Source organism: Cavia porcellus, unplaced genomic scaffold, assembly GCF_034190915.1.
Source record: "Cavia porcellus strain 051 isolate PalLab524CR breed Dunkin Hartley unplaced genomic scaffold, mCavPor4.1 scaffold_14, whole genome shotgun sequence".
Taxonomy (NCBI): Eukaryota; Metazoa; Chordata; class Mammalia; order Rodentia; family Caviidae; genus Cavia; species Cavia porcellus.
The window spans coordinates 5,575,799-5,595,840 of record NW_026947497.1 but is presented as its reverse complement, the minus strand read 5'-3'; the positions used below and the strand labels follow the sequence as shown (position 1 = coordinate 5,595,840).

General features: G+C 44.2%; 1 protein-coding gene across 7 annotated transcripts in view; it reads right to left on the bottom strand.

Moving 5' to 3' along the window:
- Tet2 (tet methylcytosine dioxygenase 2) overlaps positions 1-20,042 on the bottom strand; it is a 96,367-nt gene that overhangs the window by 22,449 nt on the left and 53,876 nt on the right. For 5 of the 7 annotated variants that reach the window (XM_063260583.1, XM_063260582.1, XM_063260584.1 and 2 more), the window contains exons 3-6: positions 10,123-13,555; positions 8,491-8,581; positions 7,207-7,300; positions 6,207-6,415 (exon numbers count right to left, since the gene is read on the bottom strand). In XM_063260583.1, coding sequence (XP_063116653.1) covers positions 6,207-6,415; positions 7,207-7,300; positions 8,491-8,581; positions 10,123-13,510 — 3,782 coding nt within the window. In that variant the 5' untranslated portion in view covers positions 13,511-13,555. Of the gene's footprint in view, positions 1-6,206; positions 6,416-7,206; positions 7,301-8,490; positions 8,582-10,122; positions 13,556-20,042 lie in introns of those variants that run through there. The other 2 variants (XR_010051401.1, XM_063260587.1) reach the window with 2 other exon arrangements.

The window sequence follows — 20,042 nt, the reverse complement described above, 5'->3', positions numbered from 1 at the left end:
TAGAAATCCTCACCAAGCAGCAAATCATATCCAACAATTTACATTAAAACGGCATGAACTATAACCGAGTGGGATTGTAATGTTCCTCAAACGGGATAGATTGGTTAAATGAGGCTCAATTTATTATAATCCATCCATAAATTAAATGTGGCTGCAAATCCTGATGCCATCTTCACTGAAGAAATGCCCGCATGAGTGAAGCCCACCCGGATGGCCTAGAGCAGCACATATGGCCCCTGGCCCTGCTCTCTGGACAGTGCCCTGCTCACCGCACGGCTGCCATGAGCTCAGCAGCTCTGCCGCCATGCCCTTCTCCAGCAGGTTTCTGCCTTTAGGCCTGCTGACCATGAACTGACCCCCTGAAATTCTGAACCAAATTAAACAGCCCCTCTGTTAAGTGTTTCAGTGATGGGAAAGTTGACCGATTCAGAAAATCGAAGCCAGGAGCGGATCACTGCTGTGAGTGTATCTGACCGTGTGGTGTGGAAGCCTTTGCAGGCGCTTTTCATCTGCAGAAGAGTCTGGATAAGTTTGGTGATGTGGCTCTAGACCCTTAGAATGTGTTAAGCTGAGTGGGGCACGGTGGCACATGCCTGCGTTCCCAGCACTTGGGAGGCTGAGGCAGGAGAACCAGAGAGTTTAAGGCCAGCCTGAATTACAGAAGAGACACTGACTCAAAACACAAAAAGAAAACAAATGCAAAAAATAAATATACCACACTGAGCCTGATGGGTGGATGATTCAGTCAGACTGAGAACCAGAATGGGGGACAACAATCATGTATTAACAAACATGCATTAACTATTGTTATTGTCCTAGTATATTGTTTTGAAATTTGTTTTCAGGAAATTTTTTTAAAAATGAAGAAAACTATCACCAACCCTTAGCAAATTCTTCCAAAAAAGAGGGAACATCTTCCAGTGTATCCTAGGAGGTCAATAGTATCCTCGTACTAAAACCAAAGAAACCGCAAGAAACTACATGATTTGTCTGATCATGACACATGTAAATTCCTTGAGAAAAGGCTATCTAACTGAATCAGCAATGTATATAAGGAGTCACACATTTTGGGGAAGTAGGATCCAGAGACACAATGAGAGTTCAGTGCACAACACAGACCACTGTGCTCTACTGACAGAATAAAGAATCACACAGAAGCCGATACAACACCTGAGATACCATCTTATGATGAAAATAATCAACAAACTAGCAATGGAAAGGAGCTTCTGAACTTGATAGTGATCTACCAGAAAACTACACGCAGTATTTAGTAGTGTGAAATGGAATCTTTAAAATTTAAAAAATTTCAAAAAGTGTGATAAGGTTTGCTCTTGCTAATTCTTTTGATATATATTTTGAGGTCTTGATTAGGGCAATTAGGCAAGGACCTGAACCTAGACGACTTGATCTTACATATAGCAAATGGTAAAGAGACCAAACACTTACCCTTAACAACATTACGACAGCAAGTTGGCAGAACATAAATATACACATATAACCATACACTACACTGAAGTGACTACAAAAAGCCACCCCCATTCTGGTTACAAGTCATTAAGTTATTAAAATTAGCATGATGGTCATTTTAATGACTTGGGATTTCACTCACGGTTAAATTATGACTTAGAGAAAAATATAATAAAGATGACCATCTATGCAACAGACTTTAAAGCCATTCTTAGCCTTTTAAATCCCATTTGAACTTCTAAATTGTAAAATATTTTAGGTGCATATAAAATCAGCAATTGAAATGTATGCAGTATAGAAAACCTAAAGTCAGGGATTTAGGTCAGTGGCACAAGCGCCTGCCTGGCAAGTGTAAGGTCATGAATTCGATCCCTGGCACCAAAAACAAAAAGAAAAGAAAATTAAAAACTAGGGAAATAAATTCACCCAACATCAAAAAACCTGGCAATTTTCAAATTACCAAGGTAAGTGGAAACAGATGATGATCAGCAATGGATACCAAAATTATCATGTGAAAGTTTGATGGGGAATCGTGAGCACCAAAAACAGTGAATCAGAAACCAGGAGGCATTGTGTGCCTCCTGATGGATACACAGAACGGAGACTCCACACCATTAGCATACTATTGTAATGCATGTATACGTATATTAAGTATCTAACCGTAGTGTACCCACCACCATGAGATGGGTGAACATGAACAAGGATGGAAGCAGCTAAATCTAGAACATGGGATGTTTTACAGGGAAAACTCACATCACCACTAACAAACCCTAAAAACAGAAGGAAGTAGTCTAAAGAAAAAGCAGGGTGACCAGGAAGATGGTGGAGTGGAGAAGGTGCCTCTTGACCCGAGGCCCTGAGATGGGGACAGTGTCCAGGGGCCGCCACCCTGAGTCTCTCCACCAGCCACCCCAGGAGCCTTGGATTGGAGGAACCCAGGTGCCCGGCCCAGTCCCCTGCACCGAGGGACAGGCAGCCAATGCAGAAGTGCCCAGGACTCAGCAACTGGCTGGTTTGGAGGGACACAGGAAAATGTCATGCGGAAGGAGCAGGGTGCAGTCTCGGACCTTAGCCCACCCAGGACGTCCTGGGGACACAGGCACAAAAGAAATTAGAAGGCACACGCCTGATACTTCTGAATGACGGCAACTGAAGTAAAAGACACGGCTTAGTGACTGTATTGTTTGCTTGACTTCGCATGCCTAGGTCTGGTTGTCTAGCATTTATTTAGAGCATAAAAATGTGCTAGCTTATAGTAACTATGGCTGATTTCCTACTGTCTTGTTTGAGATCCAATATCATTATTGTTTCATTTTATTGGTTTTTTAAAAATTCTCTTAAAAAAAACGCAGCTTGTGAATTCTGTGATTTATTTTAATTGTGTGTGTTTAAGAGTTAGACCATAAGATGGGCATGGTGGCTCATACCTGTAATCCCAGCACTTGGGAGGTTAGGGGGCAGTTTGAGACCAGCCCGGGCTACAAAGTAAGTTCAAGGTCAGCCTGAGCTGCATAGAGAAAAGACAAAAAAACTGTCTCAAAAGACAAAAAAACTAAAAAAGTTAGGCCACATAACAGGTATCAAGTGTCTCAAAAAGACAAAAAAACTAAAAAGTTAGGCCACATAACAGGTATCAAGTGAAGCTGTTCCTCTGGAAAGTCTCAACCAAGGCAAGATGAGAGAACTTTCTTCTTTTCCTCTGTGTGTGTGTGTGTGTGTGTGTGTGTGTGTGTGTGTGTGTAAATGGGACTGACTAGGGGATTTCTTTTTTTTTTTTTTTTTTTAATTTTATTTAAGGAGAAAAGAAAAAAAAGCAGGGAAAGGGTACAAGTTATACAGATTTACAGAAAAAAAATGAACAGTAGGAAATCACTAGTTAATGGATTACATATTGTCATCTTAGAAATAATTGTTCATGACTAGGGGATTTCAAATGACATACTCTGAACACTGTCCAATATTATAGTCTGGACGTAGTCTGATATTAAAAAATTATCAGTGGCTAGAGAATCTGTGACTAGGCTTTATTTTTAAAATTCCTTATTTGTTAGAGATATAAGTGCTTATAGGTAAGATGATGTGGTGTCTTTGTTCCTCTGTAAAATACTAGTAAGGAATATTAACAGGTGAATTCATGAATAGTGGCACATGCCTACATTCCCAGCTACTTGGGAGGCTGAGGCAGGAGAGTGAGAAGCTTAGTAAGATCCTCTCCCTAAATAATAAAATAAAATGAATAAAAAGACAACGCGGGATGTAGCCCAGCAAAGCATTCCTGGGTTCAATCCCCAGGGTTTCTAGGTTCAACACCTAATACTTCAACAAAACATTTTTAAAATGGGGAGAAATACATGAAAAGGAAATTAATACTAACAGTAAAGCTGGGTTTGTTCTATTTTATTTCTCCTCTTAGGTATGCTTGGGAAATTTCATAATAGGATATTTCTGCAAATGTCTAACAGTGGCCGGCCACGTGGCAGAAGCCTTTCTGGCTTTGTTCCTTCAGATGGCAGATGTGCTCCTGCACCTTGGCTCAGTCATAAAACAGAAGAATCTCAATGGAAATCTTCAAAGGAGAAACGGCTGGCTTGGCTCAAAGGAAATGGAGTGGTCAGCTTCTGACATCCGTGCAAGGCACCCCCGGAACTCTTCCCCGGGTGGGCTGGTGGTCAGGGGTGTGTGGCGGGGACTTGTGAGCGCTCGCGGATGGGAGCACACAGCTTTGAGTCCAGAACCCCAGGCCTATTTATCCTTGGCAAAAACTCAAGGTAGAAGATCAGTGAAAACCGTCTCTGGGTGAAGCCTCTACTGCCTTGGCTACGTGTGTTTTCATCATATTTATCTTAGCTTTTAATTATTTTTCACTTTTGGGGATTGCTCCAAGTATGCAGAGACCTCAGCTTCACTGTCCTCTGAATAATTACACATCTTTACCGTGGAATTCCAGGGAAAGCCTGCAGTAGATGGGCTACTTTTTCAACTCTCACTCTGCAGCCTGTCACTCAGGTTGCTTGAAGCTGTTTATAACTTTCTGCAGTGCTGGGCTAATCCTTATTCATAGTTTTTAAATTCTAGATAACAATGTAAGGAAGTTCTGAACATAAAACTTCTTTGTGTATGTCCACTTCTAATTCAAGCAAAGGGAATTTACAGGAAATTAAGGAAATCTCTTCAGGAGAAAAATATCAGACACATAGAACAATAAATATGAAAGTCTACATGGATCTTCAAGAAATTTAAAGATAACCAAAACTGTCATTTTTATAAGAAGTTCCTCAGTAAATTGCAACCTCAAGACATCAAATCTAAGAATTCTGCTTTTAAAACATACAGTGGTCCTTGCCCCCAAAATAAATGTTAGGGGTTGGGATACGTCTCAGTGATAAAGGCTTACCTAGCATGCATAAGGACCCTAGTTCAATTCCCCAGCACAGCAAAACAAATTTAGATCAACAACCAACCAATCAACCATGCATTCCTGAATTCCCAAGGAGAGGCCATTTCTAATGTGAGCTCAGGCTGTTGGGGACTCTTATCTTCTGATTCAAGGCTTTTGTCAAAAGAACAAGTACAGGGTAGATTTAAAGTATTTTACATCTTAAGCATCTCAGTCAACTGCCTGCCTTCTAATTAATCTCTGCAACCAGGTGATGCTGGCAGCCACGCCCACACCCTCACACTTCAGCAATCACAGAAAGCCACTTGGTGCTGTCTTACTACAAACGCAACTGCAGAGTACTGATCACTGACTCGCTCCCCAAAACCCAGAGTGCATGCCTCTGGGTTGATAAAATGCTAGTGAAACTACCAGGTCCAGCTGCAGTCAACAAAACACCCCAGGTGCTTAGGGCCCAGCGGAGGGTGTGGCCACGAGCTCTGCACAGTGTCTTTGCAGTTTGCTGGATGCAGAAATACAAACCTAAAAATTAGTTCTGAACCAACTCTGAGCAGGATACTGATGATTTCAGTGCAGCCCGAGCCCTGGGGTGCATGTCCCGGCTCTGCAGGGAGCACGCAGTAGACAGAGGTAGAGGAAAGCTGGAAGCTTCCTTCCCCCCAAGCCATGGCTTGGCTTCCTGCAAAACTAAACGGTGGCTGCACTAACTATCTCACTGCATACCCTCGTCAGCCTACTCCCAATTTTCATTTGCCTAGAAAATAACATTTAGCTAGTCAAGAATTTCTCGTTTTTTAGCCATGTAAAGGGGAAGCAATTTGAGTATGATTTCAGACACTGAGCACCTGCCTGAAAGGAGGTAAAACTGGCTCTGCGTCCACACAGCTTCTACTACAAATCTTGTACTAATGCTTGAGATCTAAAATTCTTCCAGCTGGGATGCCCAAAGCTTCTCGCTGAGCACTCTTTGTCCCGGGCACTAGGCCACAGGAGAGGTGCTGCACTTAAGAAGGTCCTGGTGGGGGCACAAAGACGCACGACTCTCCTGGCCTGGTACAACTGAGGTCACATGGATACAGGTGCTCAGGCTGCTAACTCAGTCACATCGCCTGAGTGCATGTGATGCAGTTTAGTGCAGTCCCCTCAATTATTCATGCTAGCAGATTGGGAAGCTGCCTGACAGTGAGGCAGGCAGTCTGTTCCCCCTTTATAAATGTGAAAGAGAAGCGCCCACCTGGCAGCCGAGGAAGGATCGCTGAGAGTTCAGGGCAGCCAGAACTAAGCAGTGAGCCCCTCTCTCCAGGCTGTCCTGCAACCCCAGCCCAGGGCCCAAGTCACTCACTCCTCGTTGAGTGCGCAGCGCCGGTTGGTGAGTGTGCCATGCTTGTGCAGGGTCTCCCTGAGCTCGGTGTAGAGCTGGTCAGCCAGGCTGCGCGGGATCGCGTCCCACACCATGATCATCACCAGGATCACAGCCGCGGAACACGTGTGGCCCGTGCGCTCCCGAACCAGGCACAGCAGCTTCTCCTTGGACGAGCTCCTGCGGAACACCTGCGGGTCGCCAGCCACCCCGCACCCACCACCCCACAGCACAGGGTTACTGTGGGCAGGGGGCATAAGGCTTCACCCACGTGTTCATATCCGAGCCCAAAGCAGGGTGACACGCAGCCACACCTGCAATTGCCTTTCTGGCTTCCACGCCACAGGCCACCCAGGGGTTAGGGAGGTGGGGATTCACCAGCCCTTAGTGCTGAGCAGGCTTCATCCACTGCATGAGCCTGGCACATGGAAGGCTGAGGCAGGAGGATCGCCAAGCGTTCAAGGCCAGCCAAGGCTACACAGTGAGCTCCTGAACTATATAGCAAGACCTTGTCTCAAAAAGCAAAAAACAGGCAGGATGGGTGGGGTAGCTCAGCAGTTTAAGTGCCTGCTTGGCAAACATGAGCTCTTGAGTTCGATTCCCAGCACGCGCGCGCGCACACACACACACACACACACAAAGACAAGCTACAGGTAGATAAGACATGCAGGCGCTGAGTTCAGGGGTTTCATAAATGACAACTTTAGGGACACTGGGGGCATTTAATAGATAAAGGACTATTTCTTCATATTCCAAGGATTCTTTAAGCAGACAATAGAATGGACCTTCAGCTCCCTACTGAAACTTTCAATTAAACAAGTCCATTCGTGATCTTAAAATGAATCTGCCTTCTTATTAACAGAGAATATGTGGTAAACAGTGTTCCTGTCAGCTGGCCTGGGCTTTGACCTGGTGACCCAGTTCTCAGGGTTAATCAAAATTCCCAGGCCTGGGGACCCAACGCACTTCAAGCCACACTTACCCATTTAGCAATAGGACATCCCTGAGAGCTTTTGCCTTCTTTACCAGTATAGATGATTTTTTCAATCCTAATAGCTTTACCCTTCTGTCCAAACCTTAAAGAAACCCACAGAAATACACACAAACAAAATTAGCAAATGATTTCCAGAAGCAGCCAAAATATTTGAACATCTGAGCATAATTTTATTCTACAACCACACCCTGAGAAAATGAATGGTTTAATTTATTTTAAAAAAAACAGTTCTAAGCCAAGCAAACTGGGTAATACTCTTGTTTTTCTTTTGCATCAAAATATACTGAACATTGTAACTGTTTTATAACTTTGTTGGGTGAAGATAATGGGAAGGCTTATTTTTATTCGTAATTTCACAAAGCACAAGATTTAGGTTAGTTTACATTTGGCCTTGCAAAAAAAAATGTGCTATTTTATTTCTGTCCTTTTCTAAACTCAGCTGTTTTAAAACTTAAGGAATCATCACAGGTTTTTGCTAGAACCATTCTTCAATCAATGCTGCCATGTTTTTTTAAAGGCATGACCAATAAGTAGCATCCAGCCACACTGAAAATACCGGACAGCTCCTGAAATAGACTATTTCACCTTATGACAAAAATATGAGGTGCTGTTTGCTAATAAAAGTACAATCACAGAAACTCACTACTTCTGGTAGGGTCCTAGCTGGGTGGCTTGAGTAAGTTTGTACATGATAATTCTGAAGTTAACACCTTGGAACTAGAGCGAGGATGATACTGAATGTGTTCCTGCTGCCCCTGCAATGCCTATGGACGGTGCCCTCCAGGACACCCTACTGGAGTGCCAGGGCTCTAGTTGGCACCTGCACTGATCGGCTTGTTTCTAGGGTCTTGCACAAGTTAGCTGTCGTACAGGCACACGCTTTGCATATCTGGGACTGGCAACGAAACAACACATGGGAACAAAGCAGCTACCCATGGACTCTGCCCCTCGGCACTGCGCTAGGGGAGTGAGCTCACCCCTACCCTCTGTACCCTGCTGTTTACATCCTGCGCCCAGCAGGCTGGTGGCTGGCTGACTGTCATTCATGCCTGTGTCTGCTGGCATCTGTCTCAAAGTGGGCAGCCTGTGCCAGCGAGCACACGATTAGCCCTGTCAAATATTGTGACTGTCTGGGGAACGCACGGTGCGGTGTTGGCAACCCCGGGGGAGCTGAGCTGGCTGATTATCACTGCACTGCGCGGGGAGACTGGGAAAGTCTGACATGTACAAAAGGATAAACGGTAATCTGCCCTGTGCCTTTGCATTAATTACCTTTCTTCCATGATTTCTCTAATAGCTGCCACATTAGGACCTGCTCCTAGATGGGTATAAAAAGGACCTTCATCTTTTTCAATAATTTGCTCTGTTGAGATAATAGAAGATTATTATTTTAGACCTCAATTATACTAAATATAAAGGCTACATCCACAAAGATTATCCCCCAGTGCCACAGTAAGGGCCTTTAGTGACTTTTAAAATTTTCCTTTCTTGCAAATGAATGGACTGGTCTCTTGGCAAATGTGCCAAATAACTAGGTATGTGTACATGATGGCCACTGGAAAAAAATATTAAGTTACATTTCAGATATAGTATAAGGAATTATTTTAAGCCCATTAAGTGGGACTGAGTAAAGAAAATAGTAGAGAAATTAGAATGTTATATGTAATATAATTTAGGTTTTTAAATTGAAAATAAAAAATTATAAAGCTACCTGGAAGCCTTCCTACCATTTGGATATAAAAGACTTAAAATATTTTTTCCTGACCCATCCCACCCCCCAGATATTACTAGGTTTTACTGTCAAAGATGTCCTTTTCTGGCCATTTTCCCCTAAGATTTAATTACTCTGCTTTGAAAATAAGAATAGGCAACCCAGACCCATGCTTTTGTGTGTTGCAGCAGTGATGGGCGTCAGGGTAAAAGGCAGAGGGCTGACTGCTGAGCACCAGCGACGGAGGACTGGGGCTTAGGAGGAGGGCTGGCCGGAACTACCCACTATGAGGAGGACGTGGGTGGCACTTCTGCCCGCCACACCGAGAGGGGCAGGAGGGTGCCTCTGTCATTCCACAAAGTATAGAGGAATGGCAGCCTGCAGCTATCACCTCGTATCTTTGACACTGGCCCCTCTGCGTGGCTTCCACCCATAGCCAAGTGGATTCTGTCACTAAAGTCACTGCCCATGTGCAGATCCGAATCCACGGGCAAAAATGTCCCCTCATGCTCAGACTCTTTGCACTCTCAATTTGAATAAAAAGCTGTCATTTTAAAAAATTCCAGTTTTACCAAGAAAGGTGAAGTGTTAAAGAGAAAATAGAATCAAAATTAGTGTAAAATACAGTTTTCAGTGTATAAACAGTTAAAAGGGATAACTTTGCGAGTACCCCAGGATCTCAGCATTAGAATTTCCCCAACTCACCAAGAATAAAGAATTAATTTTCTCAGTACTCAGAAATCTGGTAACTACTAATATGTTTAAACTTGAATTTTTAAAAATTACCAGTTCCTATATTAGTTTGCATGTGGCAATTACTTTTTAATATTAATAGATTTTTCTTTCCCCTGGCGGTATGTCTGTCTAGGAAAATGATTTCAGGATTCAATAGGTGGATTAATGTAAAACAGATACACTTCTATTTTAAAGGGTCTTTAAAAAATAGAGGGGAAAATTAATGGGCACAATTGTTTCCCTTTTTTGGAAAAGCACTGCATGAGGTTTTTCTCACATAGCACAAGGATCTGTAATTTAAAAGACAAAAATGTAAACTGCAGAGTTTTGTGAGCCTATTCAAACTGCTCCCAGACTCGGCATTTTAAAAAAAGGAAAAGAAAGAAAAAGAAAATCTCATATCTGAAGACACGTCTGTTAGGGAAGCACCAAGTGCTTCAGGCCACGCCTGGACTTACCTACACATCGGCATGATGGGAACTCATACTGAGTTTTCATAGTTGTTTCCAACAAATTCTTTATAGAGGGGTCTAGCAATTTGGAAGGTGACTCTATGAAAGTGTTGAGAACAGAGCCAGCTGTTCTTTTGGTTGGCGTCTTTTCAGGAGCTGCATGCGGCTCTCTGGCTGGGGCGTGGCCGTTGAGCTCTGCAGCAGTTGTTTGTCTCGACAGCACCGTGATGGGCCCCAAGGTCTCAACTTTTATTTGTTTCTGTGATTTGAGGGCAAAAGCCTTACGGTCGAACAAGGATTTGACCGGAAACTGCTTTAGATGCTGCTCCATGGTCTCCAGGATGCTCTTGGACGGCACGTGGTCAGAGGCCCTGGCGGGAGCCTCTTGCCTGGGCGGCTTCTTCCACGTTTTGGAGTCTTGCTGCCCTGACACAGGGCGCATACAGGCAGTGGGCTTGGTCCCGGGCTCCAGCTTAATTGGCCGGTTCGTCTGGGTGGGACCAGGCTCTGCCTGGGACTGCTTCCCTTGCTGCTGGCCATGTCTGTGTAAGAGGTGCCACCGCAGGGCCGCGTGCCTGTTAATGTCCTTCTGGGGAGGAGTCTGAGCATGACTCTGAGCCTGCTCGGGCACAGGAGAAGCCTTGGCTTGGCTATGCATCAAGTATCTCTGCTGCGCCAGCTGTGCAGCCTGTGGTGTGGGCACCTCTTGACTTCTGTTTGTGTATCTGTGGAAAGTTAGGGCTTGTGGCTGCTTCTGCTCTTGTTTTTGAAAGCACCTGTGCAGAACACCTTGCCCTGGAGTCACATTGTTTGGAACATATTGCATGGGGTGCAAGGGCTGTGTTTTAGTTCTTGCAAAGAGTTCTGAACGTAGACTTTGTTCTTTATTCTCTGGAACGAAGTGTGTGTTTTTTGAACAGGAAATCTGAGTTTTGCTTGGACTTGATTTCAAGTCCTGCCCATATGGGGAATTTGTACTACTCCCATTCTGTCCTTTCTCCAATCCTGCTTGGGTGTTCTGAGTTTGGAACTCACTTGCTTTTGAATACTCATTTTCCCCACCAAAGCATTCTTCTACCTTAATGTGGTCAAACAATGATTCTTCTCTTTGCAGATCACTGTTACCTTGTGGATGAGGAAAAGCCTGAGGCATTTGTTCTTTATTCTGCATTTGTAATTGCTGCTGCTGCTGCTGCTGTGGCTTCTGCTGCTGGTTTTGAGGGAACTGTGAATTTGGGGGTGGTTGTGTTTGTACTGCCTGCTTAGAGGGCTTGTGTTGTGAAAGGTGCGAGTTTGAAAACGGCTCTGGCTCTGAAGCCTGTATATTCAAGTGCTGTTTTAACAACGGGGATTGCAGTCTCTCGGCTTGGCGATCTGTGACCTGCTGGAAATGATATCGAGGGGTGCACAGTGCCTGTGCGCAGGCTTCAGGCGGGACATCTGTCTTGGAGATGTGGCCCTGGTGAGAGAGGAGGGGGAACTGGAGATGCTGGTCCACCGTACCTTGCGGCTGCCTGTGACTCACGTCACTGTGGAACACCTGGGAATTCTGCGGCGCTGGTGCTGGTGCTGGCGCTGCCTGTGGGACGTAAGCCTGCTTCGCAAGGCCCCCAGGAACGGAGTTTCCAGTGTATGTTCTAGAGGTCGTCTGCACAGCAGGTTTGGGCTGATACTGAAGCACGGAGCACAACGATGGCTTGCTGCATTTTGGATGAGATTCAGCTTGATAAAAATGAGGGGCCTTCAACTCGATCCATCCCGGATTCACATAGTGCTGGGCTGGGGGCATGAGACCTTGAGTGTGTTGCTGGTCTTGATTCTGCAGAATCTCCATCTCTTTGTGTCCAAGCAGTGGTGGGCAGGGCTCCTGCACCTCTCTCCCATGAGCAAGGGCAGGTGGGTTGTGCTTGAGATGGTCCAGATGGTCTGGTGTTGGCCTTGCTTTCTCAGTACACAGGGGCACAGGCCCCAGCACGCCTGTGCCATTTTGATGGACACCATGACTCTGAGGCCCTTCTGGAGGCCTCAGGCTGGGGCTGGACGCAGGCAGCGATGGATTGGGACTCTGGGATGGTGGAGCCTCAGGTTGGCCCTCTAGTTTCACTTCCCTTAGGACAGTTATGTTGCTTTGGTTGGGGAGCTGGTGGTGCTCTTCCCAGACGGTGTCCTGCAGAGCGGCTTTTCCTTTGGAAGGAGGAGGGGGAGGAGGAAGCAACTGTGGCAGAGGTGGTGCGGTAGTGGCAGAAGGAGAAGCCCTAGGGAACACTGAGCTTTGCTTGGGGTAAGCACCATTCATTTCATTTTGCTGTAAATACTGTTCAGAGCTGCTGTCAGCAGCTCGAAAGTTGCTGCTGGACCCTGCACCCAGTCCCTCCAAAGACACTGGCACTGCATTCCGCTGCATGTCACTGCTCTGGGCAGGACAGGAGCAGATCTCCAGCGCTGGCTCTTGTGGCTGGAGCTGTGCCGGCCTCTGGAGGGGACAGGTATCTGGCACTGCAGCTGGTGGCCTGGCATGACCCGTGTCGCAGGCCTCGGTCCCCACCGCAGCTGGCTCTGGGGGCAGCTCGGAGCCCGAGGGGTGTGGGCACTGGATGTGCCCTGAGGTATGCGATGGGTGAGCGACCTTGCAGGAGGACTCAGGAGAAGCCTGGCCATCGATGGTGTTGCTGTGAGATGTGGTTTTCTGCACTGCAGTGGAAACACAATCTGTATCACATTGGGACAGTGTTTTTTCCAGGAGTTCACCGTGTGCGTTTTCCAGGGAAGAGGCAGAATCTGTAGCACCATTAGGCATGAGCGCTGCCTTGCTCTTCAGAGGTAACGCAATGTCCTCAGCATCTTTCTGCTCCTGCTCTCGCAGAACCGGATGCACCGAGTTTTCCGACCCATTGCAGTCAAGTGTTGGCAAAGTCGTGAGATCTTCAGCTACATTTTCTTGGGCTCTGGAGCTCACGGATTCTCTGTTCTCATTCACATCAGAGGTGTGGGATTGGCTGCACCCAGCTGGGTTTCTTTCCTGACTCTCCCCGAGGTGTTTTCTTTCTCTGTTGGCTTTCTGGTCTTGTCTCAACTTCTTGTTCTGATGGAGCCCAGAGAGAGACGGTTCACTCACTGTACGTTTTATACCCCCGTTTTCCAGACACCTGGAAAAGCCTCTGTCCTCATGGAGGAAGTCAGGACTGGCGCGGCCGCTTGGGGGAACCCCAGACCAACTCTTCAGGGTCTGCCACCTGGTGTTCCTGTTCACCTCGGGGTGAGGCTGCTCGGGGACGGGGCTTCCGTTCTGCAGCTTGGTGGCCAGGGGCTCGAGCTGACAGGCAGGAGCTGTTGCTGGGATCAGGAATGGACTGAGTGTACTGCCCGCCACATGGCTGCTTCTGTCCTGTTCCATCAGGCTTCCTCTCGGCCATCCACGAGGTTGCCCTCTGAGTGAATCCTAAGGGCAAGGAAACAAACATGGCAGTGCATGAATATATAACTATGCCCAGTGATACATTTGAGAAACTGCTGCATAAATACATAGGAAACCCAGACAGTGCAGTGAGGGGGACCCGAGTGTCACTGCTACAGGAAGTGGCAGTTCTTGTCTGCCCAGCAATTCTCAAACCTTATGGCCAAGGAGAACCAGAGGGACCAAAAGCATCAGCAGACGGAACTGAGACTGCTTTCTGTCTTTCCTTCTGCCCTGTCTCTTGGTTCATAATCCAAGGATAACAGCTTAGATGAGCCCAAACCAGAAGGTCTCTTTCCAAACTCCACCCTTACTGGGGCTCAAACCCTGGGCTCGTGCCTGCTAGGAAGTGCTCTACTGCCCAGCTACATGTTCAGCCCTTTTGGTTTGAGACAGGGTTTCACTAGGTAGCCTGGTCTGATACTAACTTGTGATCCTCCTGCCTCAGTCTCCTAGGTAGTTAGTGTTATATGCATGGGCTACCATGCCTGGGGTTCAGATTGCTGGTTTTAGTTGGAATTGTCTTTGATATGCCAAGAGAATTATTCATTTCTGTTCCTATCGGTAATTTGAATGGTTACAGGCCCATTGCTGCACAAACCACTCTCCGTTATACTTTATTCTTTCTCACAGAGCTGTGAATTCCCCAGGAACAGACCTTTTTCACACCTTTGTGCCTGAAGAATGGGTATCCAGTAAGAATCAAAGACTGGCATGAATCTGCCCATGTATGGTCATTGTTATGCATGCAAGTATATTTGAGATTGATGAACATTTCCAAGTCCACACAGGTCGGGGTGGGGCGGAGCTGGAGATGTGCTCTATAACTGACCAAGAAACATTTATCTCAAAAACAAATTCACAGACTGAAAGTGAAAGGATGGAAAACAATATTTCTTGTGATGAGAACATGGGAAAAAGCAGGGATAGCTACTTTATTTGCAGGTGAAATGAACTGCAATCAAGACTGAACTAAAGAGACAAGCAAGGTCACTACACACTTAAGGGGAAACTCCAAGAGGATAAATGTGTGCACCAAATAGTGATGCAACCTAACTGTGTAAAACAAATATTAACAGACATGAGAAATCAAATAAGCACTAACACAATTATCAGGAACCTCAATACCCCATTGTCACAAACAGGTCAACTAGGAAAAAAAAAAAGAAATATCAGAACTGAACCAGACCTATGAGCAAATCAATTTAGTAGATGACTACAAAGTATGCTATACCACAACATCAGAATACACACAGTTCTCAGCTGCAAGAGCTGTGGTCCAAAGCAGACCACATATACGAGCTCACAGAACATGCTTTAGAAAATGCAAAAGAACTGAAATCATCCCATGCATATTTTGGACCCTAGTGCAATTAAATTGGAAATCAATAGCCAAAAGAAACCACAAGAACACATGGCAATTAAATAATACCCTACTGAACAACCAATGGGTCACAGATGAATTTAAAGAAGAAATTAGGCAGTTTCTACAATTAAAGAATAATGCTGATACAAGATACCAGAACTTATGTGACATAATGAAAGCAGTCTTACAAGGGAAATTTATAGTGGTGAATATCAATGTCAAGAAAACAGAGCAAGCCCAAATAAACCACTTAATGTTGAACCTCAAACTTGTAGAAAAAGAGCAAGTCAAGCCCATGCAGGAGGAAATTATAAAAATCAGAGCAGAAATTAATGGAATGGAGACTAAGAAAGCAATACAAAAAATATCAATGAATCAAAGAATTGGTTCTTTGACAGATTAAATAAAATTGATAAACCTTTAGCCAATCTAATTTTTTTAAAAAAGGAAAGACTCAAATTCATGCAATTAGGAACGAAAAGGGTGAAATCACAAAAGATCCTGCAGAAATCCTTTGACATCATCAACACCTACATTTACCTTCAGGAAAATGTAGGCAAAAATGGACAGAGTCCTAGATACATAAGAATTACCAAAACTGAACCACATAAAAATTCTAAGTCAGTATCAGTCAATGAAATTAAAAATATAAAGATCTACTGGCAAAGAAAAGCTCAGGTCCTGAAGAATTCACAGTCATTCCGGTAAGCAAGTACAGTGGGCTTCCAGGTAATGACCAGTCGGTCTCACATTAAAATAACTTGGGGTACGACCAAAGTCTTGAGTTAGTACCTGAATGCGAGCCACTTGTGCAGCTGTAAATAAAAAGTTGGGATTAATGATGTTCCTATGGGAGGGGCCTCTCCTTCCATGACCACCTTCCATTTCATTCTCCCTTTCTGCAAGCCAAAGGTGTCTACTTGAATGGTGAGCACAGTAGGAAACTGTTTCTGGTAAACTAGGTACATTTTATAATATTTTGGTGAGTACACTAGGAAAATTATGGGTGTTTCTGGTAAATTATGCACACTATACAACCATTTATCATGAAAAGGGAGGCTTTGAAAGTTTGGAATGCATTGAGTATTTCCATTATTTCTTATGGGAAAAGTAATCTTGACTCACAACCAACGAGTTATAAACAGTCCTTGTGAACAAATTGATTTTATGAGTCCAGGGTCCATTATAATATCCATACCAAAATCAGAGAATGGTCAAACCAAAAAGAACTGCAGGTCAGTCTCCTCAATGAATATAGACACAAAAACCCTCAATTAAGATACTGGCAAACAGAATGTCGAAAATCATCAAGATCATATACCATGATCAAGTAGGATTCATTCCAGGAATGCAGGGATGGTTTGACATACACAAATCAATAAATGTAATACATCATATTAACAGAACCAAAGACAAAAATCACATGATCATGTCAAGAGATCAGAAAACATATTTTGCTGGGGATTTAGCTCAGCTGCATAAGTGCCTACCTTGCAAGCAGGCAGTTGTGAGTACGGTCCCTGTTACTGATAATTTTAAAAAAACATTTAATAAAGTCTAACAAAAAACCCTATAGAAAATTAGAATGGTCTTTATGACAAACAGCTATCATACTAAATGGCCAAAAACTGAAAGCTTTCACTCTAAAATCAGGAAAAAGACAAGGATGTTTACTGTCACTCTTATTCAGTACAGTTCTTGAAATATTAGCCAGAGCAATTAGACAAGAGAGAGAAATAAAAAAGATAGGAAAAAGAAGTTAAATTTTAATTATTTGCAGATGACATGATACTCTCCATAAATGAGCCCAAAATCTCCAAAGGATTTCTAGATTTAATAATCAAAATCAATAGCATAACTGGATACAAATTCAACAATTAAAATCAATAGCACTCCTACATAAGAATCACAAACTCATTAAGGGACAAATTAGGGAAATAACATCTTTCACTATAGCATTGAAAAAAAATGACATACTTAGGACTCCGTCTAACAAAGGAAATAAAAAATCTCTACATTGGGATTGGGGATTTAGTTCAGCGGCATAAGCGCCTGCATCCAGTACTGATTTAAAAAAGGAGACTGAAGCAGATTATCTATCAGAAAATTGAAAGATAGCCCTTATTCTTGGGTAGGAAGAACCAATATAGTTAAAATGGCTATACTCAAAATTGTTATACAGATTTAATGCCATATCAAAACACAAACAGCACACCTCGCAGAATTAGAAAAATATATTTCTAAAATTCATTTGGAATCAGAAGAGACCTAGCTAAAAGCAATTCTGGGCTACAAAGCCAAGACAGGGGCATTAAAATTCTGCTACAAGTTACTGTGATAAAAACAGCGTGGCACTTAAAAAACAAAACCCAAGGATCAATGGAATAGACTAGAAGTGGGAGAAACAACTCCACGCACACGCAGCCATCTTATCTTTGAGAAGTGGAAGACTTTGACAATGTGGAAGGACGGAACAAATAGTGCTGGAAAAACTGGCTTTGCACATGCTAAAAATTAAAACTAGACCCAAAGTGGATCAAAGATCTATACATTAAAACAGAGACACTAAGTCTTCTGGAAGTGGATAGGTAGAACTATTGAAGATATTGGTGCAGATAAGGATTTTGGGGAGAAGGGGGGGCAAAGATTTTATGAAAAAGCCAATTTGCTCTTCTCATGAGCCAGCAGCAGCCATGCAGGGTCAGGAAGAGAAACAGAAGCCGTTCTGTCCTTCTTGTGGGCCAGCTGGTGCGCAGGCTGGGAGACAGTAACACCCTCGCCTTCCCGCCCCTAAGCAACTGGCTGATTCAGAGGAACACAGGCTGAGGTGATAGCAACTTAATTCTGGTACTGTGTGATTTGATTGACTCTGCAGGCTGGGGGCAGGCAGTCTGAGCATCTGTTTAGTGGATAACAATATCCAGCATAGCAACTATGGGAGATTTCCTTTTGTCTTGTTGTTGAAATTCACTATTGTAGACTGATGTGGTGGCTCACTAATCCCAGCACTGAGGAGGCTGAGGCTGGAGGATCGTTGGGAGTTCAAGACCAGCCTGGGCTACAAAGTGTGTTCAAGGCTGGCATGAACTGCATAGTGAGAACCTCTCTCAATGGGAAAAAAAAAAAAAAAAAGCAAAGGTTGAAAAGCAGGGAGGGGAAAGGGAAAAACAGAAGAATCAAGATTTATGATGAACAGGTACAAATTCCCTAAGATGAATGACAATAAACTTCATTAAAAATTAAGGGTGCTGGCTAACGCATCAGTTTCCATTCAAAATACAGTCATTATTTTCCCACGGTCCTTCTGGTCACATTTATTTTAAGGATGTAAACAGAAAAGGAGTATTTTCTACTTCGGCTAAAAACAAAACTCTATTAAAAATAGCCACTGCTTATTTAAAAAGACAAATAAAAAACAGGAAAAACAAGATAGAAACATTTAAAAGGCAATTTTGCTGGACGGGAAACCAAGAGAACCCGGAGAAACCTCAGAGCTTCTGAGAACCCAGGAAAGCCGTGAATGACACAAGCGCAGCCTGACACTTCATCACAATAAAACATGGTAGTTATAACAGAAAAATTAATCTTTTGAAGGTCAGTGTGCAGTTCAGTCTGGACTTAAACTTAGTGTATACCCCGAGTGGGCCTTGAACTAACTGCAGGCTTCGTGCCTCAGCCTCCTGAGTGCTGGGGTTATTACAGGTGTACACCACCATGGCAACAATAGAAAAATTAAACTACTAGTAATAAGTATAAAACAGCAGGGTGAAGGCCCTTATTTGCAAACTTTAAAACAATGCTGAGAAACAGGCAAACACATAAATAAGTCGCGAGGTACACAGCATGTTCTTGGACAGTCATCAAGCTCATCTATTTGCTTAACGCACTCTCCATAAAAGTACGAACCGACCAGCGTTCTGAGAAGTCAGAGCCACTAACCCTGCAGCTCACACGGAGCATAAACGCTAGGAACAGCCCTGAAAGACCTGCTCCAGAGCCTGGCGGGGGTTTTGACTCAGATGAAACTCAGCGTTCAGGTTTGTTCCTAGAATCTCACGTCCTTTCTTTCATGTTGTGAGCTTGCTTCCCGTGCCCTGAGTTACACGGAGACACTTCCATCTGAAGAGATGAGGCCTGGGCTGTTCTAAGAGCTGTGGGGGTCAAGTCTGCGACCACCCCGTTAGCACAGACCTGCGGGCTGTTTCTTGTACTCTGTGCTAAAGCAGTCTGCCACCCGCACATGTGCCGAAAATCCATTAAAACAAATCCATTCTCCAAGAGAAGGAATGGGGCCACTAGAGAAAAGTGCTCAAGCAGCCAGGGATGCTGGCCCACACCTGTAATTCCAGCATTCTGGAGACTGAAGCAGGAGGAACACCAAGAGTGTAAGTTCAAGGCCAACCTGAGCTACATAGTGAGACCCTGTCTCAATACAAAACAAGCTGTTTTTTTAAAAATAATGTTTACATAAATAAAATTTAAATTGAACAAGTTCGAATTCATTAGACAAAGAAAAGCAACACAGTGAAGCTTGCTCCCCCATCCAGTGTGAGAGATGGCTCCTTGGGGCTGTGCTAGGTGACCCCAGCCCTGGGATGTGGCTCCTGGGGAGATGAGCACTGCACAGGAAGATCAGCATGAAAAACTACAGAACTATCTTGGTTTTTATAAAGCACTTGCCGCATGTTAAAATTATACTACTGGATACACTGAGTTAATACAAAATGTACCATTAAATCAATTTTATTTCTCCTTGTTTCAACTGAGTGCTAGGAAGTTTTTGCATTCCCTGTGTGGTTTGAATTTTATCTCCACTGGAGGCACTGGGTGAGACTGACCTCGTCATCACAACACTGCCAACAAGCTTCAAGAATTGTGGAAACTTCAAGTGTGCAACCCATGGCCCTTCAAAATCAGGGCTTTTCAAAATTAAACTAGCCGGGCATGGTGGCACATGCCTATAATTCCAGCCACTCAGGAGGCTGAGACAGGAGGACTGTAGCAAGTTTAAAATCAGCCTGGGCTACACAGTAAGCTCAAGGCCAGCCCGAATTGCATAACAAGACCCTGTCAAAATGATCAGAAGAAAAAAAAAAAAAACACTAA